Genomic DNA, 26,132 nt, shown 5'->3' with positions numbered 1-26,132 from the left:
CAGGTTATGGGAAGGTTCTGGCCCTTTGGGGTGCCAACACTAGATATGAATCCATTAACACTGACATACAATTGACCAGCTGTTATAGAGCCATTCTTGTATCCCTGAAAAGCAGAAATGGGGGAAAAGAGAGAAACAGACAGCTCCTCTAGTGGCATTCCTGTTAAAACAGCCTCATAGGTCAGAGATGCCACTGATCACTCCTAGATTTCAGTAAATATATAACAACATTAATCATTAATGTATGAACTTGGGTGGTGGGGACTTTCAGGCTCTGTTTTGTGATTTATCATTTCCACTCTTTCTTAATAATACATCTCTTTCTTTAAAGTTGGTGGAGTCTGACAGAAGGAAAAATGTATAGGGGGAATATTGGGGATACCACGCGAATTATCATATATCAGAAGATAAAATAGAAACGAAAAGGCAGCATCTGTTTTCATCAAAATAGTCAATTTCTTCTCATAACTTTTCTTGCTTTCATTATAGTTTCCTTTCAGATTGGCAAAGATTCAGGCAGGGTCCCCTAATGGTAAAATTTAGAATTAAAAAAATATTTATTGATAATATATTTTAAAAAAATGTTTGGTAATCCCAACTAATCATTCAAAATGCAAACTGTAAACACGACAACAGCAAAAGGGTAACAATTGAGTGAGTAAGCAGACTGAACAGGTGACAGACTGAGCAAGAGTGTGTGGAGTGGGGAGCAACAGAGAACGGAAGACAGGTGCACAAGTGTGCTACAGACAGTGACAATTTGAGTGTGTAAGAATTACATTTGGACCACAGCGATTTCAATGCAACCATTTAGGAAACCTCTGGGCCAAATAGTAAAACACAGGAGGAATGGATGAGCCTTCTTTGTGAGCATGCTCAGCATGTTGGTATGGAAACAAGGAAGCATAGAAGCTCTGTAGTCACAATGAATGTCTACCATTTCTAAGATGTGAAGAAATTTTCTTTCTGGTCCCTGGGTACATCATATATTGTCTTTCCATGCTTTTCTTGACCCCGGAGGACAGCAGATGCTGTTCCAAAATCCCCAAAGAAACCCCTAGACATACATTTAAAAACCACAGTAGCATTAATGCTGGGTTTGCTGAAATGCCCCTCCCTCTATCTTGGCCTATGATTTTCTTCTGGGCACCTCAAAAGGAATGGTTAAATTTTACCAATCTATTTGATAAAGCCATCACAAACTTTAGTCCCATGGTCACAAAGCTAGAGTGGATAGGGATAAGGTTGTGTATGTATATGTATGTGTGGCTCTGGGGATCTGGGCACTGCCCTCCCTCACTTTGTAACCCTTGCCCAGAACACTGGGGTCGCTTCCACTGGAGAGACTCCACGGTAGCTCTAGAAGTGTCATTAAATACTCAGTTCGCCAAGGTTGACCACCTCCATTGTCATAGGATGATGCAGCATCTGCAGAAGCGCTGTCTGCTGCCCCCTACTGATGGGGGTGGAGTGACAGGTGCGAAGTAGGCGTGGACTTTAATATTGGGTAAATGGGTCTGAAACAAGACAGAAACATTAAACGTTTAAGAGAGAGGGCTTAAACAGAAAGAGCAATGTTGCTTCTCAGAAAAACTACCGAGGGGCTCAATGCACAAGAAACCAGGGCAAAGGCTGAGCATTGGTCAGGATGTTAGAGGGCCTGGGTTCTACTTTGTTCCATCCTAGGTTGTTCTAAATGACCAGAACAACTCATATAACTTTGGTGCCTGTTTGTGTAATAATAAAACTGAGGGCCGGGCATGGTGGCTCATGCCTGTAATCCCAGCACTTTGGGAAGCTGAGGTGGGTGGATCACGAGGTCGGGAGATCAAGACCATCCAGGCTAACATGGTGAAACCCCGTCTCTACTAAAAATACAAAAAAATTAGCCAGGCGTGGTGGCTGGTGCCTGTAGTCCCAGCTACTCGGAAGGCTGAGGCAGGAGAATGGCATGAACCCGGGAGGCGAAGCTTGCAGTGAGCGGAGATCATGCCACTGCGCTCCAGCCTGGATGACAAAGCGAGACTCTGTCTTAAAAAAAAAAACAAACAACAACAACAAAAAAACTGAGGAAAGACATCATATTAATTTCTTATCTTCTCCAAAAAAGGGTTTCCAGTTGGATTTTCACAGCTGAAAGAAGCTACATTGAGTTTTTGTTCGTTTGTTTTTTGAGACACAGTCTTACTCTATTGCCCAGCCAGGCTGGAGTGCAGTGGTGTGATCTTGGCTCACTGAAACCTCCACATCCCAGGCTCAAGCGATTCTCCTGCCTCAGCCTCTGAGTAGCTGGGATTACAGGTGCACACCGCCACGCCAGGCTAATTTTTGTATTTTTAGTAGAGACGGGGTTTCACCATGTTGGCCAGGCTGATCTCGAACTCCTGACCTCAACTGGTCCGCCCGAGGATTGGGAGATGGAAGAGCTTCCTGACAGCCAGGCAGTCTAGGAACCCTAATACAAGTAGGCACGTAAGAGGCTCTAGTTGACCTGTGGCTCTTGCTCTCTTTGATGAAGAAAAGAAATGGTTGTAAGGCCTCCCCCAGTGCAATTATGCCCACAGTCCTCTATGTCTGAAGAGGGGAAGAGGAACTGAGGTCACTTGGAACTCAAGGTTTGGTACTCTTTTATTTGCTCAAGGCCATATGGCCAACATGCATTTTTTTAGAGGTTGGTATTTTTTTTGAGATGGAGTTTCATCTTGTTGACCAGGCTGGAGTGCAATGGTGCGATCTCGGCTCACTGCAACCTCCGCCTCCTGGTTCAAGCGATTCTCCTGCCTCAGCCTCCTAAGCAGCTGGGATTACAGGCACCTGCCACCAAGCTCAGCTAATTTTTGTATTTTTAGTAGAGATGGGGTCTTGCCATGTTGACCAGGTTAGTCTCTAACTCCTGACCTCAGGTGATCCTCCTGCCTCAGCTTCCCAAAGTGCTGGGATTATAGGTGTGAGCCACCGCGACTGGCCTAGAGGTTGGTATTAAGGGCCTGAATAAGCACACTGTCTTTCCTACAGCAGGTGTGAAGCAGATGTTCCAATAAACATCTGTTGAGCAGAACAATCTAACACACAGATTCATCCAGCTTTTTAAAACTTCTTTTTCGGCTGGGCGCGGTGGCTCATGCCTGTAATCCCAGCACTTTGGGAGGCTGAGGTGGGCGGATCATGAGGTCAGGAGATTGAGACCATTCTGGCTAACACGGTGAAACCCTGTCTCTACTAAAAATACAAAAAAAAAAGTAGCAGGGCGTGGTGGCAGGTGCCTGTAGTCCCAGCTACTTGGGAGGCTGAGGCAGGAGAATGGCGCCAACCCGGGAGGTGGAGCAGGCAGTGAGCCGAGATCGCGCCACTGCACTCCAGCATGGGCAACAGAGTGAAACTCTGTCTCAAAAAAACCCGAAAAACAAAAAACTTCTTTTTCTAGTCATTTGGCTATACCTGGGTCTCTCTGTTATGGTGGATAGGGCCAAAAGCAAAGGTAAAAATCTCGGCCCGGCACAGTGACTCACACCTGTAATCTGAGAACTTTGGGAGGCTGAGGTGGGAGGATCGCTTGAGGCCAAGAATTCGAGACCAGCCTGGGAAACAAACATAGTAAGACCTTGTCTCTACAAAATAGTTTTTTAAGGGTGGGCATGGTGGCTCACACCTATAATCCCAGTACTTTGGAAGGCCAAGGCAGGCAGATTGCTTGAGCTCAGTAGTTTGAAACCAGCCTGGTCAACATAGTAAAATGCTGTCTCTACCAAAAATACAAAAAATCAGGCTGGCGTGATGGCACGCGCCTGTAGTCTCAGCTGTTGGGAGGCTGGAGTGGCAGGATGGCTTGAGGCTGGGAGACAGAGGTTGCAGTGAGCCAAGATCGAGCCACTGTACTCCAGCCTGGGTGACAGAAGAGACCCTGTCTTAAAAAATGAAAAAAAACCCACAAGTTTTTCATTAAATTAGCTAGGTGTGGTGGTGTGTGCCTGCAGTCCTAGCTACTGGGCAGCCTGAGGTGGGAGGATCATTTAAGCCCAGGAGTTCGAGGCTGCAGTGTGCCAAGAAGGTGCCACTGCACTCCTGTCTGGGCAACAGAGTGAGATCCCATCTCTTAAAAGAAAGACAGAAAAGGTAAAAATCTATGTCTACTTTACTTGTTGTCTTAAAAAATATGAATCCCAGGAAAAGGGCTTAATGTGAAACACAATTACAAATTAAATTCTTAAATCCCATTTAACCAAACACTTTCTCTGTTATTCCTTTCTTTCCTTCAGAACAAAAATGTGGCACGTGCTTTTTTTTTTCTTTCTTCAATCTGGGAATGTTATTAATCCCTAGACATTATTAGAGAGACTCTGCTGGGAGGAGACCTACTTTTCTTCTCTTCAGTGGGTCTTTTCCTCCTAAATTTCCATCTCTGGAGCCAGAGGGAAAAACTATCTGTCCTTAGGTTTGCACTTTTTTTTTCCCCCTTGTTAAATGTTCAAGTAAATATAAAAATCATAGGAATCTAAATTTGAAAAAAGAAAAAAAGAAAAGAGAAGAAAGTGCTGAGAACACTAGAGCCGGAGAGTTATGTCGCCATTTTTACCCTGAGTCTCTTGATTCCAGCCCGTGTGATTTGCTGGCAGTCATAGAGTTCTATCCGCTCAAGGCTGTGACAGCTCTTCAAGTGCTCCAGGGATGCATCTGTGATTAGTGGGCAGTTGTCCAGCTCAATCACCTCCAGCTGGTCATGGGCGCAGGCCCCATTCCCCAGGTGACGAATTCCATCATCTGTGATCAGCTCACAATGAGACAGACTCTGCAGCCAAACAGAGCAAGGAAGGATGTTGAAATATCTTCTGGCTAGGCTTGTGTAAATTGGAAAGGAAACATTTCGGTTTGATTTTGATGAATATGGAGCTGGCACTAGATCCAAGTGGTGAAATTAAAAAAACTGGAGATAGTGGGGTTATGCTTTTGGCAATCAGTGATTGATATTTTGGTGTGTGATTCTAAATATATTTTATAAATTCATGTAATGACTATGAACTAGTTCATAAACAAACTAAGACAGCCTTAAAAATTACCCCTTCTGCAAATTAACACTTTTCTTCTCTACAGGGATAAATGGGAATCAAGCTTTTCATGCACAGTTTTCTGGAATTTGAACTAAATATTGAATATCTGGTTCAGAAACATGCCCCAACAATTAATTAGCTGAAGATTTTTACAGCTGTCAGGTGTGATCATCTCATCACATCATCTCTTCATCAATATTTATTAAATCCCTGATCCTGGGAAACTCAGAAATCTTGACCCAATTTTGGATAGTACTGTGCCACCAAACACCAAAAATGAGCCTGGATATAGAACAGTCACCCAGAATGCCTTCCTCTAGTGTCACTGAAAGTAGAAGCAGAACTCCCCTTAGTAAAGCTTTGATTGGTTCTTAAGATCAACAACATTAAGACCAGTAACATTTGATTTTAAGGTGAAGCAAATTGTATTTTGGGCCATCTCATCCCCTGGATCTCTAGAATTTAAACATCATTCAGGTTGGAGTATAAGTTATCTGCAAAAGAGAACTCATAGGTTCCAAGGCAGTTTTCAGTCTTCAAGCATTGATAGAGAAAGCATTTCACTTTTTCAGTTCTTATCTGTTTCCTACTTCACTCAGGTACTCCTTTGGTTCTCAGTAAGCTGGCAATTTGGAGAAGCATCCTTTCCTAAAATGGTAGCCAGACACTAAGAGCTGGGTTCTTGTACTGTAGCACTGGCGTTTGATTAAACCCAGTAAACACATAACATTTTCAAAGTCAAACTCACCAATACTTGAAGTCGAGGACAGTGTATAGAAAGTTGGATTAATGTGCTATCTGTTATCTGAAAGAAATACACATGTTGATTTTAGGTATTATCCAAATACAATCCTGAGTCATAACTGATTCTTGTTTTTTCTTTTAGTCTTGCTCTGTTGCCCAAGCTAGAGTGCAGTGGTGCAACTATAGCTCACTGCAGCCTAAAACTCCTGGCCTCAAACAATCTTCCCACCTCAGCCCCCTGAGTAGCTGGGCCAACAGGTACAAGCCTCCAGGCCTAATTTTTTAAATTACATTTTTTTTTTTTTTGTAGAGGCAGGGTTTCCCTATGTTGCCCAGGCTGCTCTTGAATTCCTGAGCTCAAGCAATCCTCCCCACCTCAACCTCCCGAAGCTCTACAGGCCACCATGTGCAATCACAGCTCACTGCAGCCTCAACCTCCCAGGCTCAAGCTATCTTCCGGCTTCAGCCTCCTGAATGGCTGGAACGACAGGCGCGCACCACCATGCCCAAGACATTTAAAACTTTTTCTTGGGCAGAATCAGGGTCTTGTTATGTTACCCAGACTGGTCTTCAACTTTTGGGCTCAAGCAATCCTCCTGCCGTGCCTCACAAAGTGTTGAGATCACAGGTGTGAGCCACTGTATACAGCAGCCCCTACCTCATTTTTTTTTTTTTTTTTTTTTTTGAGAGAGTCTCTGTCGCCCAGGCTGGAGTACAGTGGCATGATCTCGGCTCACTGCAACCTCCACCTCCCGGGTTCAAGTGATTCTTGTGCCTCAGTCTCCTGAGTGGCTGAGATCACAGGCTAGTTCTTTTTAATTTTTTGAGATGGAGTCTCGCTCTGTTGTCCAGGCTGGAGTGTGGTGGCACAATCTGGGCTTACTGCAACCTCCGCCTCCTGGGTTCAAGCGATTCTCCTGCCTCAGCCTCCCAAGTAGCTGGGATTACAGGCATGTGCTACCATGCCCAGCTAATTTTTGAATTTTTAGTAGAGACGGGGTTTCATCATGTTGGCCAGGCTGATCTTGAACTCCTGACTTCAGGTGATCCACCTACTTCGGCCTCCCAAAGTGCTAGGACTACAGGCGTGAGCTACCGTGCCTGGCGTATTTTTAGTAGAGATGGGGGTTTGCCACATTGGCCAGGCTGGTCTCGAACTCCTGGTCTCAGGTAATACACCCGCCTAGGCCTCCCAACGTGCTGGGATTACAGGAGTGACCCACCATGCCCAGCCCCCATACCTCATTCTTGACTACATTTCTGGTCCAGACATTTAATAATCAATCATCAAATAACAGAATCTTTCGGTTTAAATCCCATCGGCTACCTGAACCTGTTCTATGAGAATCCACTCAGGCTACATTTGAACACATCTAGTCATCTCTAGTCTTCATCTTTAGACAGCTCTATTCAAAATCTGTTTTATTTTTTAAATGAATCAAAATTTGTCCCCTTAGTAGCTAGTTGTGGTGGCTTGTGCCTATAGTCCCAACTGCTAGGGAGGCTGAGGCAGGAGGACTGCTTGAGGTTAGAAGTTCAAGACCAGTCTGAGCAGGGCCAGACATGGTAGTTCACGCTTATAATCCCAGCACTTTGGGAGGCTAAGGCCGGTGGATCACCCGAGGTCAGGAGTTTGAGACCAGCCTGGACAACATGTTGAAACCCTGTCTCTACTAAAATACAAAAACTAGCTGGGCGTGGTGGCGGGCACCTATAATCCCAGCTACTTGGGAGGCTGAGGCAGGAGAATTGCTTGAACGTGGGGAAGTGGAGGTTGCAGTGAGCTAAGACTGAGCCACTGCACTCCAGCCTGGGCGACAAGAGTGAGACTCTGTCCTCCCCACCCCACACTGCAAAAAACAAAACAAAACAAAACAGTCTGAGCGATAACAGCAAGAAAAAAAACAGTCTGAGCGATAACAGCAAGAACAGCAAGACCCTGTCTCTAAAAAAATCTGTCCCCCAGAACATCGACTTGCTGGACTTCGTTCTATCTCCTTAGAATCATCAGAGTTAAGGAATCAGAAGATAGTGCTCTATGAAAAAAATTACTGTGGGAACATTCTAAAATTTTTAATAAAGCATGCCACTACTCAGTATTGATAACAGGTTATTTTCCCAAGGGTGGCAGCCAGGCACTGCTGGAATCTGGGTTAACTATGAACATTCAGGTAGGAAGAACAGTTTTCACGGTTATGTTAGGACTGAAAGTAAATCAGCACTTCTTTTCAAATTCTTCTCCAACTCTGAGTTTATTATTTTCTAGTACACATAGCTTCACAGGGGCTAAAAAATGGTAGAGAAAAGGGGTGGGCAAGCAGGCAGGCATGTCCGTTCAGAAGGAATAACACTGGAAGGACATAGAGGACACTCAGGCATGTATAAGATAAACGGATGTGAACAAGTTTTAGTTTAGTAAGAACTAATAGCTGTTAAGTAGTGCCTATAAAACAAGTACTTTTTTAGAAAGTGGCTTTTACGGCCGGGCATGGTGGCTCATGCCTGTAATCCCAGCACTTTGGGAGGCCGAGGCGGGCGGATCGCGAGGTCAGGAGATCGAGACCATCCTGGCTAACATGGTGAAACCCCGTCTCTACTAAAAATGTGAAAAATTAGCCGGGCGAGGTGGCGGGTGCCTGTAGTCCCAGCTACTCGGGAGGCTGAGGCAGGAGAATGGCATGAACCCGGGAGGCGGAGCTGGCAGTAAGCTGAGATAGCGCCACTGCACTCCAGCTGAGGTGACAGAGTGAGACACCGTCTCAAAAAAAAAAAAAAAGAAAGTGGCTTTCAGTTACTGACATATCCCCCCTTTATTTTTATCATTAAAAAATTAATTGCTCTTTCTTTTGTGGAGTCCCATCTTGGAAGTTTTTCCTTGGTCAATTAATAATCTCAAAGTTCTTAAAATTGTGTTAATGTGGCTCACGCCTGTAATCCCAGCACTCTGGGAGGCCGAGGCAAGTGGATCACCTGAGGTCAGGAGTTCGAAACCAGTCCGGCCAACATAGTCAAATCCCGTCTCTACTAAGAATACAAAAAATTAGCCGGGTGTAGGGGCACATGCCTGTAATCCCAGCTACTTGGGAGGCTGAGGCAGGAGAATTGCTTGAATCTGGGAGGTGGAGACTGTAGTGAGCTGAGATCGTGCCATTGCACTCCAGTCTGGACAACAAGAGTGAAACTCCATCTCAAAAAATAATAATAATAATAATAGTTAAAAAATAGAAACTGTTAATCAGGAGATCAGTTTGGCTTAAAGGCAGAGTTCCATGCAGAGTTAGGTCTCCAGGGCTAATGATGCCAGGGATCTAGGATACAGCAAAGCTAAAGAAAGGCAGTGCTGTATAGATCCATGTGATGGGGCTTTAATTATTTCCTAGTATCATAACTCTACAGGTCTAAGGAAATATTTTTAACAGCTTTACGGCCTGAATGCTTGGGCCTCCTTTCTCTCTAATGGCAACCTGATTGATGACATATATTTCCACAGTTCTGTAACACGTACCATGAGCACCTCTGCCTGGAAGATACCTTATTTAATGAAGAATCCGCAATGCTGTCAGGCACTACAGTAACCTACACTAGGGTAGGGAATTGGACATTCTGATGTTGTGTATTACCTAAGTGTCTAACGTATTTCTGAATTAAAATCTATAATCTTACCTGAACACACTCTTCCAGGTCCATCTTTTCAAGTTCATGGCAATTCTACAAAGTACAAAACCAAACATTACAGTACAAACATTTAAAACATAAGAAACGTTGAAGGCCAGAAAACTAAGAGGTAATATTAAATACACTGATAAATTCTTTGGTGTTTCAGAGCTAGTGTGATGCTAATTTTTTTTTCTTTCTTTTGAGACAAGGTCCCACTCTGTCACCCAGGCTGGAGTGCAGTGTGATCATGGCTCACTGCAGCCTCTGACTCCCTGGGTTCAGGTGATTCTCCCACCTCAGCCTCCCAAGTAGCTGGGACTATAGGAATGTGCCACCACATCTAGCTAATTTTTGTATTTCTTTTTCTTTTTCTTCTTTTTTTTTTGAGACGGAGTTTCGCTCGTTGCCCAGGCCGGAGTGCAATGGCACGATCTCGGCTCACTATAACCTCCGCCTCCCAGATTCAAGCGATTCTCCTGCCTCAGCCTCCCGAGTAGCTGGGATTACAGGCATGCGCCACCATCCCTGGCTAATTTTGTATTTTTAGTAAAGTCAGGGTTTCTCCATGTTGGTTGGGCTGGTCTCGAACTCCTGACCTCAGGTGATCCACCCACCTTGGCCTCCCAAAGTGCTGCGATTACAGGCGTGAGCCACCGCGTCCAGACTTTTGTATTTCTTATAGAGATGAAATTTCGCTGTGTTGCCTGGGCTGGGCTCAAACTGGGCTCAAGCGATCTGCTTGCCTTGACCTTCCAAAATGTTGGGATTACAGGCATGAGCCACTGCACCCAAGCTATGTCCTCCTTTAGTCATGCCATGTGCTGGCCCCCACCTAATTAGTATTCTATCAATCTGCCTAAAAGCAAACAACCATCCCCTTGTCCCATAACACTGGTCAGTCAGTACAATTTTAAATACTACCATATAGTAATTTGTAAACCCATCCAAGTATTAAAATATTCAGGAGAATACAGAAAATCTACTAAAACCTTTCCATTTAAAACCAGACATGTAGTTTCTTTCAATATTACTTTCACTCACTAGTCATATACCAAATAACCAAGAAGTTTTTTCACAAAGTACCAAGAAGCACCTGCTTAATAGTATTATGTTATGAAATTGTGGAGAATCAAGTCTCATGGATGGGTGCCGCGGCTCAATACAAAAATTAGCTGGATGTGGTGGTGCATGCTTGTAATCCCAGCTACTCAGGAGGCTGAGGCAGGAGAAATGTTTGAACCTGGGAGGTGGAGGTTGCAGTGAGCCGAGATCATGTCACTGCACTACAGCCTGGGTGACAGAATGAGATCCCATCTCAAAAAATTAAAAAAAATTTTTTAAAAAAGTATCATGAAGGGGTTTAATATTCTCCCATGCATGTGTGCATTTCTAGAGCAGTTTGTATTCCTTCTGGTATCAGTAGGTCTGTAGCTATAGCATGAAACCCTGTCTCACACACCCAATTCTGCTAACATTTCACATTTCCCTTGCTCCTTGTTCTTCTAAAATAAAAAGTCCTAACAAAACCTATGGAAACAAACCTATGGAACCAAAAGAAAATACTTACCCTGGCTAGAGTGGTAAAGCCCACATCTGTTAATTGAGAACATCTTGCCACTTCCAAAATTCTGTTAAAAAAAAACACACACACACAACACACACACACAGTGAAAGTCAAGCTCTTAGTCCCTGAAAACTGAGTTTATTAAAACAGTAAGATTTACAAAAACAATCTCCTATTCTCTAAGGACTTTATAATATAGAATGACATTAATAACTAAGCAAGTCTATATACAGATCTTGCCATTCATTTTCATGGAGTCATCATAAAGTGGTCCTGTAAATATCACATTTCAGGGTGATGCAATCAATGAACACAGAAGAATATAACTGAAGCTTGTAGTTAATGCCAAAATGCATGAAATGCATTAAAAGCCTTCTTCATGGCATACTGCTTACCCCCAGAGGACAGCCTGCTCCTAGAAAACAAAGGAAATGGAGATACTCTATTTCAGTTAATCACTTGCTGAAATGAATTATTTTCTTTCCTATTTTAGAAGTAGATTCACTTAGATTTAAATTGCTTTAAAAAATGTGACAGGCTGGACATGGTGGCTCATGCCTATAATCCCAACACTTTGGGAGGCTGAGGCAGGCGGATCACCTGAGGTCAGGAGTTCGAGACCAGCCTGGTCAACATGGTGAAACCCCATCTCTATTAAAAATACAAAAATTAGCCAGGTGTGGAGGCATGCGCCTGTAGTTCCAGCTACTCAGGAGGCTGAGGCAGGAGAATCCCTTGAATCCTGGAGGCGGAGGTTGCAGTGAGCCAAGATCCTGCCACTGAACTCCAGCCTGGGTAACAGAGTGAGACTCCAACTCAAAAAAAAAAAAAAAAAGTGACAAAGCGGCTGCTTAATTACAGGTCTGTCCCAAATATGAAATTCTAGACTTGTGAAAGCTTCCTGCTTTCTCCCACAGGCTCCCAGAGAGGCCCAGTAGAGAGGGAAGTTGAGCTGGCAGCCGTTCACCTCTTATTAATCAACTGTTAAACTCCAACCTAAATACCAACCACAGGATTGGGGAATCAAAAGTAGCTCTCTTCTGTGAAAAGTTGGGTGACCTTCATATAATGGTAACAATGAACATGTTTGTTTATAAAACTCTTACTACTGAAGCTGAAAAAAATTAAAGTATAGGAAATAATTATCAACCGAAAATCAATGAGAAATGGATGGCAGGGTGCTGTGGCTCACACCTATAATCCCAGCACTTCAGGAGGCTGAGGCAGGAGGCTTGAGCTCAGGAGTTCAAGACCAGCCTGGGCAACATACCAAGACTTCACCTGTATAAAAAAAATTTAAAATTTCTGGCCGGGCACGGTGGCTCACGCTTGTAATCCCTGCACTTTGGGAGGCTGAGGCATGTGGATCACTTGAGGTCAGGAGTTCGAGACCAGCCTCGCCAACATGGTGAAACCCTGTCTCTACTAAAAATACAAAAAATTAGCCAGGCATGGTGGTGGGCACCTGTAGTCCCAGCTATTTGAGAGGTTGAGGCAGGACAATCACTTGAACCCAAAAGGTGGAGTGTGCAGTGAGCTGAGGTCATGCCACTGCACTCCAGCCTGGCAACAGAGCGAGACTCTGTCTCAAAAAAAAAAAAATTTTTTTTTTTTTTAAATTCCAAGAGATGGCCAGGTACAGTGACTCATGCCTGTAATCCCAGAACTTTGGGAGGGCAGATCATCTGAGGCCAGGAGTTTGAGACTACCCTGGTCAACATAGCAAAACCCAGTCTCTACCAAAAATACCAAAAAAATTAGCTAGGCATGACAGTGCATGCCTGTAATCCTGGCTACTCTGGAGGCTGAGGCACGGAAATTGCTTGAACCTGGGAGGAGGAGGTTACAGTGAGCCAAGATCACGCCACTGCACTCCAGCCTGGGCAACAGAGCCAAACTCTGTCTCAAAAAAAGAAAGAAAGAAAGAAATGAATGCTACCTAATGGGAAAACATGATCTGACTGGAACATAACTTTTGATTTTCACGGTTGAGAGCTTTTCCATTCTAACAATGTAATGAACCATACAGGAAGTTGGAGCTGAAGACTCCTCTCTCTAAAGTTGAAAAGAATAATGTGTAAGATTTTCAGAGAGGTTTGATTACCTCCCTAGCTCCTGAGGAATACTCTAGGCTTTTGATATTACTAATTTTGACCAACAGGTCCATGTTCTCTTAAGAAATTTTGATATTGTAGGCAAAAGTTTTTTTTTTTTGAAGACAGAGTCTCTCTCACTCTGCCACCCAGGCTGGGAGTGCAGTGGTGCAATCTCAGCTCACTGCAAACTCCGCCACCTGGGTTCAGGCAGTTCTCCTTTCTCAGCCTCCCGAGTAGCTGAGATTACAGGAGTAGGCCACCACACCTGTCATTTTTGTATTTTTAGTAGAGACGAGGTTTCACCATGTTGACCAGGCTGGTCTCAAACTCCTGACCTCAGGTGATCCACCCGCCTCAGCTTCCCAAAGTGCTGGGATTATAGGTGGGAGCCACTGCGCCTGGCCACAAAAGTTCTTTCAACAATTATGGTTAGGCCAGGTAATCATCAGAAAAAAATTTCTGAAAGTTTTATAACTTTACAATGATTTTTATTTTTCGAGACAGAGTCTCACTCTGTTGCCCAGGCTGGAGTGCAGTGGCCGGATCTCAGCTCACTGCAAGCTCTGCCTCCTAGGTTTACGCCATTCTCCTGCCTCAGCCTCTCGAGTAGCTGGGACTACAGGCACCTGCCACCCCGCCTGGCTAGTTTTTCGTATTTTTTTTAGTAGAGACGGGGTTTCACCATGTTTGTCAGGATGGTCTCGATCTCCTGACCTCGTGATCTGCCCGTCTCGGCCTCCCAAAGTGCTGGGATTACAGGCTTGAGCCACCGCGCCAGGCCTACAATGACTTTTATACGTAAGAAAAGTGGCTTCATAGGCTCAGGAGCCAGAGCTCCTGGGTTGAATACTTGTTCCTACACTATCTAGCTGAGACCTCGAGCAGGTTACTTTGTCTCTTTGTGCTTCAGTTTTCTCATCTATAAAATGGCGATAACAAGGCTGGGTGTGGTGGCTCACGCCTGTAATCCCAGCACTTTGGGAGGCTCAGGGGGGCAGATCATAAGGTCAGGAGACCATCCTGGCCAACATGGTGAAAGCCATGTTGTCTACCAAAAATACAAAAATTAGCTGGGTGTGGTGGCGCTCGCCTGTAGTCCCAGCTACTAGGGAGGCTGAGGCAGGCTAATTGCTTGAACCCAGGTGATGGAGAGTGCAGTGAGTCCAGATTGCGCCACTGCACTCCAGCCAGGGTGACAGAGCGAGACTCTGTCTCCAAAAAAAAAAAAAAAAGGCGATAATAGTGCTTATATGGTGCTATGGAGATTAAACAAATTATTAATGCTATTGAGCAAGAGTCTCACTCTGTTGCCCAGATTAGAGGGCCGCGGTGTAATCTTAGCTCACTGTAGCCTTGACCTCCTGGGCTCAAGTGATCCTCTCACTTTAGCCTCCTGAGTAGCTGGGACTACAAGGCACACACCACCATGCCTGGCTAATTTTTTTATTTTTTGTAGAGACAGGGTTCCGCCATGTTGCCCATACTGGTTTCAAACTCCTGGGCTCAAGCGATCTTTTAGCCTCGGCCTCCCTAAATGCTGGGATTACAGGTGTGCGCCACAGCACCTGGCCCTGAATCAGTATTTGTAAAGCACCTAAAGCAACACCTAATTTACAAGTACTATGTAAGTTTATTCTAGAGAACAAAAAGTGTAGCGAGGTGTGGTAGCATATGTCTTTAGTCCCAGCTACTCCTGAGGCTGAGGTGACAGCATCACTTGAACCCAGGAGATTGAGGCAGGCCTACCCAATACTGCCTCAAAAGACAATAATAGGCTGGGCACAGTGGCTCTCGCCTGTAATCTCAACACTTTGGGAAGGTAAGGCAGGAGAATCCCTGGAAGTCAAGAGTGTGAGGTCACCCTGAGCAACACAGCCTGATCCTGTCTCTACAAAAAGTAAAAAACACAGCATTCTTCAAACTGAGGAGCCAGAGAGAAATAACGCTGTTTTAAAAGCCCATCAGTACAAAAGAGGTACTCCTGTAACAATGTTTTTTATTTTTAAATATAGTACCCCCTGCTATGTACCTGGTATTATTACTATGACATAAATGACCTCAGTGTGGACCTTTAAACACTACTTTGAGAAAAGAATTATATAAAAGCATTAATAAGAGAGAATACCTTTCTTTCTATCTCAAGTAATAAAATGTTGATTTTTTTTCTAGTATGGATAGCAAGTAGTAGAATTTGGGGATTGTCACCCCTTGGTTCACGCCAATTACATGAAATCAAATGAGGTACAAAAAGCAAGTAGGTGGGCATCTAAAAGGTGCTTAACTACCTTAACATTTCAAAGCATCTGCAGTGTCTACCTTAAAATTCCAAAGTTCCAAGGAAGAAATATGGGTAAAGGAAACTTTTGTTTTACGATTTTTTTGAGCTAAACAAGAAATGTTTACCTAAGCCGTGGGCAGTTCTGACCTAGAGCATTCAGGATGGCATCTGTGATGTTGGAGCAGCCAGAGGCACAAAGGGATTGTAACTTATGGCACCCTCTGCATATAGTAATGAGACCTTCATCTGTGATTTGCTAAAAAAAAAAGAGCAAAAAAATTCATAGATATTAGTATCTTAGCAAAACAGAAGAAGAAAAATGATAGCTCTGTGAAAATAATCACCAAAAAGGAAATCAAGACATGCTCAACACATTCATCAGATAGCAGACCTAAAAGAAAATGAACACACGTTGTTTCTTCCTTCCAGTTCCTGATTTAGTCTGCAAGAGGATCTATGCTCACCTTTGGTGCAAAGGGAAGAAGCTATAATAAAATTCTGTTAAAAGCTAAAATGGAATTCTAATGGAACTGGGATCAGCATAGGGTACATCATAGTTTAGGTTAAATTAAATAATTTTATTTATTTATTTATTTGGAGATAGAGTCTCACTCTATCACCCAGGCTGGAGTGCAGTGGCGCAATCTTGGCTCACTGCAACCTCCACCTCCCAGGTTCAAGCGATTCTCATACCTCAGCCTCCCGAGGAGCTGGGACTACAAGTGCACACCACCATGTCCAGCAATTTTTTTTTGTATTTTTAGTAGAAACGGGGTTTTGCCATGTTGGCCAGGCTGGTCTCGAACTCCTGGCCTCAAGTGATCCGCCCACCTCAGCCTCCCAAAGTACTTGAATTACAGGCTTGAGCCACCGTGCCTGGCCTCAATTAAATAATTTTAAAACCTAGAAAAAAGATAAGGATGTAAGTATTTTAGTAGTATAAATAGATCTAAAAGTTCAAATTGACACCGATAAGTTAGTGAAAAAAATTAAACTGTGGATGACAGTTGCAATCTTGTATCAGTCACAGCATCCATTTACTTCTGTATTTTAGTTCTATAATATAAAGAACATCCTAATTTATGGAGATAAAAGAGTTGTATCTAACTCAGACACAATTTTGTACTTTTTACAAGTTATTAGGCTTGGTGCAGTGGCTCACACATGTAATACAAGCACGCTGGGAGGAAACGGAAAGGGAAGGAAAAGGGAAGGGGAAGGGGAAAGAAAGGGGAAGGGGAAGGTAGAGGGAAGAGGAAGGGAAAGGGAAAGGGAAGGGGAAGGGCAAGAGAAAGAAGGGAAGGGAAAGGAAGGGAAGGGAAAGGAAGGGAAGTAAAAGGAAGGGAAGGGAAATGAAGGGAAAGGAAGAAAGGAAGGAAAGAAAGGAAGAAAGAAAGGAAAGAAGAAAGGAAAGGAAGGGACGGGAAGGGAAGGAAGAGAATAAAGCAAGCAAGGAGTGAGGGAGGGAAGTTAGTTATTGGGGCCAGGCATGGTGGCTCAAGCCTGTAATCCCAGCACTTTGGGAGGCCGAGGCGGGTGGATCACGAGGTCAGGAGTTGGAGACCAGCCTGGCCAAGATGGTGAAACCTGGTCTCTACTAAAAATACAAAAATTAGCCAGGTGCAGTGGCAGATGCCTGTAATCCCAGCTACTTGGGAGGCTGAGGCAGGAGAATCACTTTAACCTGGGAGGTTAAGGTTGCAGTGAGCCAATATTGCGCCACTGCACTCTAGCCTGGGCAACAGAGCAAGACTCCTTCTCAAAACAAAAGAAAAAAGAAAGAAAAAAAAAGAAAGTTAATTATTGGTCATGCATGGATGGTGGCTTACACCTGAGCTCAGAAGTTCCAGAACAGCCTGGGCAACATGGCTAAGCCCCACCTCTATTATAAAAAAATTATAAATATATATAACAATTAAAAATTAAAATAAAAATTATTCTAAGTTATCTTGCTTTAATTTAAAATGAAAATGAATATACATTCAAAGATGTTACATATATACTTTAAAATTTTTAGTAAATTATTTTATCTCTTCCATGATGATTCAGAGGGACTATCTTTAAACGGTACAAATATTTCTTTTTTTTTTTTTTGAGGCGGAGTCTCGCTCTGTCGCCCGGACTGGAGTGCAGTGGCCAGATCTCAGCTCACTGCAAGCTCCGCCTCCCGGGTTTATGCCATTCTCCTGCCTCAGCCTCCTGAGTAGCTGGGACTACAGGCGCCCACCACCTCGCCCGGCTCGTTTTTGTATTTTTAGTAGAGATGGGGTTTCACCGTGTTAGGCAGGATGGTCTCGATCTCCTGACCTCGTGATCCGCCCATCTCGGCCTCCCAAAGTGCTGGGATTACAGGCTTGAGCCACCGCGCCCGGCCAAATATTTCTTCTTTTATTTTTTGAGAGGGAGTCTCGCTCTGTCACCAGGCTGGAGTACAGTGGTGCAGTTTCGGCTAACTGCAACCTCCATCTCCAGGGTTCAAGCGATTCTCCTGCCTCAGCCTCCTGAGTAGCTGGGCACAGGCAAGTGTTACCACGCCCGGCTAATTTTTGTATTTTTAGTAGAGATAGGGTTTCACCATGTTAGCCAGGCTGGTCTCGAACTCCTGACCTTGTGATCCGACCACCTCAGCCTCCCAAAGTGCTGGGATTACAAGCATGAGCCACCCTGGTACAAATATTTCATAAATAATATCTGGTTGTTTTCTAACCAACTGAGTCATCTGTTGCACAATAAGCCACCTCACATCAAAGATGTTATATTTTTAAAAATAATACAAGCACACATGCCTACAGTCCCAGCTACTCAGGAGGTTGAAGTGAGATGACCACTTTAGCCCAGGAGTTCAACGCCAGTCTGGGCAACATAATGAGACCACCCCAACTCCCTTTAAAAAAAAAAAGGAAAGGAAGAAAGAAAAAAAAAAAAGAAAAGTTACATATAAACATTTCTTAATATGGTGGATACTATCAGCACTTCAATTTGTCCTCCAGATTCACTAATTTTGTGTAGGCCTAAAAATAATAGCTCTCTTCTCATCTCTGTTTAATAAAGTCATGTTCATAAATTACAAGGACAACTGAAAAAACAAAATCCCACAACTTTTAATATCCACTGCTTAAATCATGTTTTCAATATCATGCAACTGACACAAATATAGATTAAAAAATTGGATGCTAAGGCAGATACTAATGAGGATCAAGTAATGAGATATTAACACACATGGAGGCAGCTAAAAAAGTGCCATACAAACATGATGTACTGTCTTTAGACTACGATAGCCGAGACGTACAGAGGGGAGTAAGAATCAATAAACATGCAAATTTAGCAGGCCAAAGATATTTGTGCCACACAATATTAGAAAAGTACTATAGGGCTGTGCTGCCCTTTCCTTTGTATAGGAGAGTACTGAGGAAGAAAGATGAGTTAAGTCATACTGTCAATACTTTAAAAAATTGTAGGCCAGGCACGGTGGCTCACATCTGTGATCTCAGCACTTTGGGAGGCTGAGGTGGGCAGATCACTTGAGGTCAGGAGTTTGAGACCAGCCTAACATGGTGAAACCCCGTTTCTACTAAAGATACAAAAAATTAGCCAGACATGGTGGCATGTGCCTGTAATCCCAGCTACTAGGGAGGCTGAGGCAGGAGAATCACTTGAACCCAGGAGGCAGAGGTTGCAGTGAGCCAAGATCATGTCATTGTACTCCAGCTTGGGCAACAAGAGCAAAACTCTGTCTCAAAAAAAAAAAGTCAAATTTACTAAACTTCTGTGTTTTTCAAATCTGTCAAGAAAATCAAAGAATCTGGCCGGGCGCGGTGGCTCAGGCCTGTAATCCCAGCACTTTGGGAGGCCGAGACGGGTGGATCACGAGGTCAGGAGATCGAGACCATCCTGGCTAACACGGTGAAACCCCGTCTCTACTAAAATACAAAAACTAGCCGGGCGAGGTGGCGGGCGCCTGTAGTCCCAGCTACTCGGGAGGCTGAGGCAGGAGAATGGCGTAAACCCGGGAGGCGGAGCTTGCAGTGAGCTGAGATCTGGCCACTGCACTCCAGTCCGGGCGACAGAGCAAGACTCCGCCTCAAAAAAAAAAAAAAAAAAAAAAGAAAATCAAAGAATCAAAAATGTGCTTTAATCACCTCAACAGTTTTGGGCAGAGCACGAAATCTCATGAATGTTGAGAATCATTTTATCACCCTGTAGGAAAGAAATGACTCCTGTACTAAGATTTGGGTGAAGGAAAACAATAAAATACACATAAGATAGAATTGGTTCTTTTTTTTTTTTTTTGAGACACAGTCTCGCCCTGTCACCCAGGCTGGAGTACAGTAGCACGATCTCGGCTCACTGCAAGCTCTGCCTCCCAGGTTCATGCCATTCTCCTGTCTCAGCCTCCCGAGTAGCTGGGACTACAGGTGCCTGCCACCACGCCCAGCTAATTGTTTTGTACTTTTAGTAGAGACAGTGTTTCACCATGTTAACTAGGATAGTCTCGATCTCCTGACCTCATGATCCGCCCATCTCGGCCACCCAAAATGCTGGGATTACAGGCTTGAGCCACCGCACCCGGCCAGAATTGGTTCTTTAAGTTCACTGTGATTCCTGCCTGCTGGAAGGATGAAGAAACACCAAATTAAACCTGCAAATGTTATGTACATATTTATGTCTATATGTGTATGTAATGTATACGTATATAGTGCGTAAATATATGTGTACATGTATGTGTGTGCTTATACATACACACACACTCACACTTGTTTTTTGTTTTTGTTTTTGTTTTTTTTGAGATGGAGTCTCGCTCTGTCGCCCAGGCTGGAGTGCAGTGGCATGATCTCGGCTCACTGAAAGCTCTGCCTCCCGGGTTCACGCCATTCTCCCGCCTCAGCCTCCCAATTAGCTGGCACTACAGGTGCCCACCACCAGGCCTGGCTAACTTTTTGTATTTTTTAGTAGAGACGGGGTTTCACTGTGTTAGCCAGGATGGTCTCAATCTCCTGACCTTGTGATCCGCCCGCCTTGGCCTCCCAGAGTGCTGGGATTATAGGCGTGAGCCACTGCGCCCAGCTTTTTTTTTTTTTTTTTTTTTTTTTTTGAGACAGAGTCTCGCTCTGCTGCCCAGGCTGGAATGCAGTGGCGTGATCTTGGCTCACTGCAACCTCCACCTCCCAGGTTCAAGTGAGTCTCCTGCCTCAGACTCCTGAATTAGCTGGGATTACAGGCGCACACCACCATACTTGAATGGTTTTTGTATCTTTAGTAGAGATGGGGTTTTACCAAGTTGGCCAGGTCGGTCTCGAACTGCTGACCTCAGGTGATTCACCCACCTCAGCCTCCCAAAGTGCTGGGATTACAGGCACACGCATGCACACATGTGTGTGTACACACACACACACACACACACGAAGCTCTCCAGGAATAGTTTTTCTTTGGCATTGTAAGATGATTTCATGTTTACAATAATTATGGCTGATCTCTCAAGAGTAAACATTTCAGTCTTTTTTTTTTTTTTTTTAAGATGGAGTCTGACTCTGTCACGTACAATGGTGCAATCTCGGCTCACTGCAACCTCCACCTCCTGGGTTCAAGTGATTCTCCTGCCTCAGCCTCCCAAGTAGCTGGGATTACGGGCACACACCACTATGCCCGGGTAATTTTTGTATTTTTAGTGGAGATGGGGTTTCACCATGTTGGCCAGGCTGGTCTCGATCTCCTGACCTCAAACGATCCACCGTCTCGGCCTCCCAAAGTGTTGGGATCACAGGCATGAGACATTGTGCCTGGCCACATTCCAGTCTTAAATATGAAATCATGGCTGGGTGCAGTGGCTCACACCTGTAATCCCAGCACTTTGGGAGGCCAAAGCCAGCAGATCACTTGAGGTCAGGAGTTCTAGACCAGCCTGGCCAACATGGCAAAACTCCATCTCTACTAAAATTAGCCAAGCATGGTGGCACGCCCTGTAATCCCAGCTACTTGGGAAGGTGGGGCAGGAGAATTGCTTGAACCTCCTGGAGGTTGCAGCGAACTGCACTCCAGCCTGGGCAACAGAGCGAAACTCCGTCTCTAAATACATAAATAAATAAATAAAATGAAATCAGGCAAATTCTTAGTCAGCAACTATAGTAATCAGAATTGTAAGGAAGAGCACTTTGCGAGGCTGAGGCAGGCGGATTGCTTGAGCCCAGACGTTTGAGACCAGCCTGGCAACATAGGGAGACCCTATCTCTACAAAAAATTAAAAACTCAGCCAGGTGTGATGGCACACACCTGTAAACCAAGCTATTCAGAACGCTGAAGTGGGAGGATTGCTTGAGCCCTGTAGCTGGAGGTCGCTGTGAGCTATGATCCCAGCCTGAGTGACAGTGAGACTTCACCAAAAAAAAAAAAAAAAAAAAAGCAACTCATGACTTTTTTCTTTGCCATGAGCAACTCTCACTCCAAGGCAAATACATTTGTAATTTTTAAGGCAAGAGAAAAACGTTAAAGGTGTACTGTTGGCCAGGCATGTGGCTCACGCCTGTATTCCCAGCACTTTGGGAGGCTAAGCCAGGTGGATTACTTGAGCTCAGGAATTCGAGACCAACCTGGCTAACATGGCGAAACCCCATTTCTACAAAAAAAATACAAAAATTAGCTGAGTGTGGTGGTGCATGTCTGTAGTTCCAACTACTAGGGAGGCTGAGGTGGGAGAATCACTTGAGCCCGGGAGGTGAAGGTGAGCAAAAATCATACCACTGCATTCCAGCCTGCGTAACAGAGCAGGACTCTGTCTCAAAAATATGGCCAGGGCGGTGGCTTATACCTGTAATCCCAGCACTCTGGGAGGCTGAGGCAGGCAGATCACCTGAGGTCAGGAGTTCAAGACCAGCCTGGTCAACATGGCAAAACCCCATCTCTACTAAAAATACAAAAATTACCAGCCTGGCCAACATAGTGAAACCCCATCTCTACTGAAAATACAAAAAAAAATCAGCCGGGCATGGTGACGGGCGCTTATAATCCCAGCTACTTGGGAGGCTGAGGCAGGGAGAATCGCTTGAACCTGGGAGGCTGAAGTTGCAGTGAGCCAAGATGGCGCCTCTGCACTCCAGCCCCAGCAACAGTGTGAGACTCGGTCTCAAAAAAAAAAAAAAAAAAAAAAAATTAGCCAGGCGTGGTGATACACACTTGTAATTGTAGATACTCAGGAGGCGGAGGTAGGAGAATTGCTTGAACCCAGGCAGCAGAGGTTGCAATGAGCAGAGATAGCAGAGGTTGCAATGAGCTTAGTGCAGTGTCACCACTGCACTCTAGCCTGGGTGACAGAGTGAGACTCTGTCTCAAAAAAAAAAAAAAAAAAAACCTGGGTGTGGCGTGTAATCCCAGCTATGAAGGAGGCTGAGGCAGGAGAATCGCTTGAGCCTAGGAGGTAGAGGTTGGCTGCAGTGAGTGCAGATCTCATCACTGCACTCGAGCCTGGGTGACAGAGTAAGACTCTGCCTCAAAAAAAAATAATAATAATAAAATTAAATAAAGATGTACTGTTAACATTCTAGGTGCCTGAATAGTTTCAGCAAATTATCTGAGTAAAATTCAGAGGTTTTGGGGTAGACACAAAAAAGCTGATAGTTTGAACAAGTCAAAACACTAAAATATAGATGCCAATTGAAAATAATTTGACGAGTATATATTGTTCGTCTTCTTATTTATTTTTTGAGACAAGGTCTCACTCTGTTGCCCGAGCTGGAGTGCTGTGGCATGATTTCAGCTCATTGCACCTCAACATCCCAAGCTCAATTGATCTTCCCACCTTAGCCTCCCAAGTAGCTGGGACTACAGGCACACATCACCAAACCCAGCTAATTTTTATACCTTTTGTAGAGACAGGGTTTTGCCATGTTGCCTAGGCTGGTCTCATACTCCTGGACTCAAGCAATCTGTCTGCTTCACCCTCCCAAAGTGCTAGGATTACAGGTATGAGCCACCGTGCCCAGCTTGACTGCAATTTTAAATACTAAATTTGTGAATCAATTACTTTTTAAAAGTAGACGGTTTTTTTAAGTATGTAAGAAAGGGGTGGAGCTACAGTTAGCTCATCTAGAATTCTGCATAAGCTAGCTACCTCCTATCTTATCTATGTCAAGGCCTCTAGGAATGAGTATATTGTTAAGCATGTCAAGAGTCATCTGTGTGTTTACTTTGTCACTAGGGTTGTGGTAGAAAAACAATACTGGTCCTGATGACTGAAGCTCTTAAAATAGTTTTAATGAAATGAATTACTAAAACAGAAGAGTTATGAGAAGGGATGTTTACCAAGCAAGTCTGCAAGTTCAAAGTCACCAGTTCAGGGCAGTGTGCACCTATGTACTTGAGAGCTTCATCTTCTAGCTAGATTAAAAAGTAAGAAAAAAATGATTACTGACATTGTTTCAAAGGAGAAAGATTTAAGAATGTACACATTCATTCATACATTCTAACACAGCCACCCAAGTTTTTTTTTTTTTTTTTTTTTGAGACGGAGTCTCGCTCTGCTGCCCAGGCTGGAGTGCAGTGGCCGGATCTCAGCTCACTGCAAGCTCCGCCTCCCGGGTTTACGCCATTCTCCTGCCTCAGCCTCCCGAGTAGCTGGGACTACAGGCGCCCGCCACCGCGCCCGGCTAGTTTTTTGTATTTTTTTAGTAGAGACGGGGTTTCACCGTGTTAGCCAGGATGGTCTCGATCTCCTGACCTCGTGATCCGCCCGCCTCGGCCTCCCAAAGTGCTGGGATTACAGGCTTGAGCCACCGCACCCGGCCCAGCCAACCAAGTTTTGAAGGAACAATGAACCAGAAAATAAGCTATGATCACATAACAGTATAATTCTATTATGATTCTCAGGATTTAAAATCAGCTTTGACCACATTCAAATTCACATTATCATCACATCAAGAACAAAGATGAAGTTAACATTGCCTAGTTTTTATGGGTTTTACTTCTGATAAATTAAACATACCTGACAGCATTTTGCTGAGGGCCCATGAAACTAAAATAATTTTCAAACTTCTACACACCCCTTATAAAGTTTTTCATAAACAAACTTTGAGGAAAAACAGCCAAGAAAGGAATCCAGTGTCCATCTCCCACTGGAAGATAGGTGCCATGCTTACAGTGCTGAGAACAGATGGTAAGTAACTGATTATAATGATATACTCCAATCAGTATTTTTCAGGATTCCATAAATAACCAGAAGCTCAAGTTGTTAGTTTTAAGGCAGTCATACATCTGAAATTCTCTTTCGAACAATGGAACCCCTCTCATCATGATAAAAGAATCAGGGCATTTTTAATGGAATCCCAAGTTATGGTTTTAGTAACCATTAAGAAAATAAAGTAGAGCCTAGCCTTAGTTTGTCAGTCACAATTTAAATCCACTCATTTCTTTCCAGAGGCTAACTAATCAATTTGTTTTTTCACTATAAAACACTGAGATAATAAAATTTTTAATGACAAAATATGTTGGATTTGTAATGTGACTGGCAGGAAATAAGCATCAATATTATAAAATGCAGGCTGCTATGCCCTTGGCATATTTAAGAAACACTGGTAGTTAAAAAACAAGTGGAAATTGCCTTCTTTGCCTATCTAGTTCAAAGTATCAGGCAGTGAAAACATGCCAAGTTTTCTTCTCAGCACAAATTAAACTGCACGAAACTCTTCTTGACCATGGTGTATCTTTAATATAATCTTATCTTTCCACCTTGTCTCCCTCCTCCTCAAGTTTATTTTTGGTTGGATGTTAATTCTTCTCATTCTTTTATCCTAAGAAAAACACTTTAATCTTTGGTAAGCATTTGTCTTTGGTCAATAATACACACAACTAACCTTCCCCTCCAGACAAACATTTTGGGGCTGCCTATAAAGAACTCATGATTCGTTCATGATTCTTCTGAATTTCACGAGCCCTACAGGGAGTATTACCTGTGTGCAGCCTTTTAAGAATAAGGCCTTGAGACCCCCACAGCCCCTCACTAGTGCTTGAATGCCATCCTTGGTTACTTGGTCACACCAGGAAATGTTCAACTGCTCCAACAGTGGACATCCCTCACTAAGGATAAAACAAAATAAGAGAAACATATCACTAAATCCAATTCCAAAAACACCAACGTCTCAATTTACTGGCTGTTTAGTAAAGGAATGGAAACATTCCCATTTTTTTCCCATAAGAAAAAACATATTTACCTAATGTATATTTAGAAAAAAAGCTGATTTATCAATGTGGTATTCACATGGGACTATATCATTACTAGGATCATCTAAAATCCAGCTTAACCAACAAACACAAAGCATTATAATGTTTTTCCGATTTATATTCCTTTTGTACTTATCACATATCTCAAAGCTCTCTAGACAGAAAATGGAAATTAAGTGATTTATTCTAGCTTACAGAGTAATTAATAAAGAGCTCAGATTCAAAACCAGATTCTCCATCGAGCAATGCTATTACCAGTTGAGTATCCCTTATCTTAAATGCTTGGTACCAGAAGTGTTTCAGATGTCTAATTTTGCAGTATTTGCATTATACTTACATAGTTGAATATCCCATATCTGAAAATCTGAAGGGCCCTAATGAGCATTTCTTTTGAGAGTCACATCAATACTCAAAAAGTTTGGGATTTTGAAGCACTTGAGATTTTCTTTTCTTTTCTTTTTTTTTGAGACAGGGTCTCGCTCTGTCACCCAGGCTGGAGTGCAGTGGCGCCATCAGGGCTCACTGTATCTGTGACCTCCATG

General features: G+C 43.7%; 1 protein-coding gene across 4 annotated transcripts in view; it reads right to left on the bottom strand.

Annotated features, from left to right (window-relative positions):
• Nucleotides 1-533: 533 nt before the first annotated feature.
• The window catches only part of FBXL20 (F-box and leucine rich repeat protein 20), a 147,625-nt gene continuing 122,026 nt past the window's right edge, over nt 534-26,132 (bottom strand). For all 4 annotated transcript variants that reach the window (XM_033183205.1, XM_033183207.1, XM_033183206.1 and 1 more), the window contains 8 exons: nt 25,320-25,446; nt 23,677-23,751; nt 15,510-15,640; nt 11,014-11,074; nt 9,453-9,497; nt 5,794-5,850; nt 4,574-4,786; nt 534-1,517 (listed from right to left, as the gene is read on the bottom strand). In XM_033183205.1, coding sequence (XP_033039096.1) covers nt 1,410-1,517; nt 4,574-4,786; nt 5,794-5,850; nt 9,453-9,497; nt 11,014-11,074; nt 15,510-15,640; nt 23,677-23,751; nt 25,320-25,446 — 817 coding nt within the window. In that variant the 3' untranslated portion in view covers nt 534-1,409. The remainder of the gene's footprint in view (nt 1,518-4,573; nt 4,787-5,793; nt 5,851-9,452; nt 9,498-11,013; nt 11,075-15,509; nt 15,641-23,676; nt 23,752-25,319; nt 25,447-26,132) is intronic.

This window comes from Trachypithecus francoisi, unplaced genomic scaffold, assembly GCF_009764315.1.
Source record: "Trachypithecus francoisi isolate TF-2019V2 unplaced genomic scaffold, Tfra_2.0 Lachesis_group20, whole genome shotgun sequence".
Taxonomy (NCBI): domain Eukaryota; kingdom Metazoa; phylum Chordata; class Mammalia; order Primates; family Cercopithecidae; genus Trachypithecus; species Trachypithecus francoisi.
The sequence above is the reverse complement of the archived record's forward strand: the minus strand, read 5'-3'. Positions and strand labels throughout refer to the sequence as shown.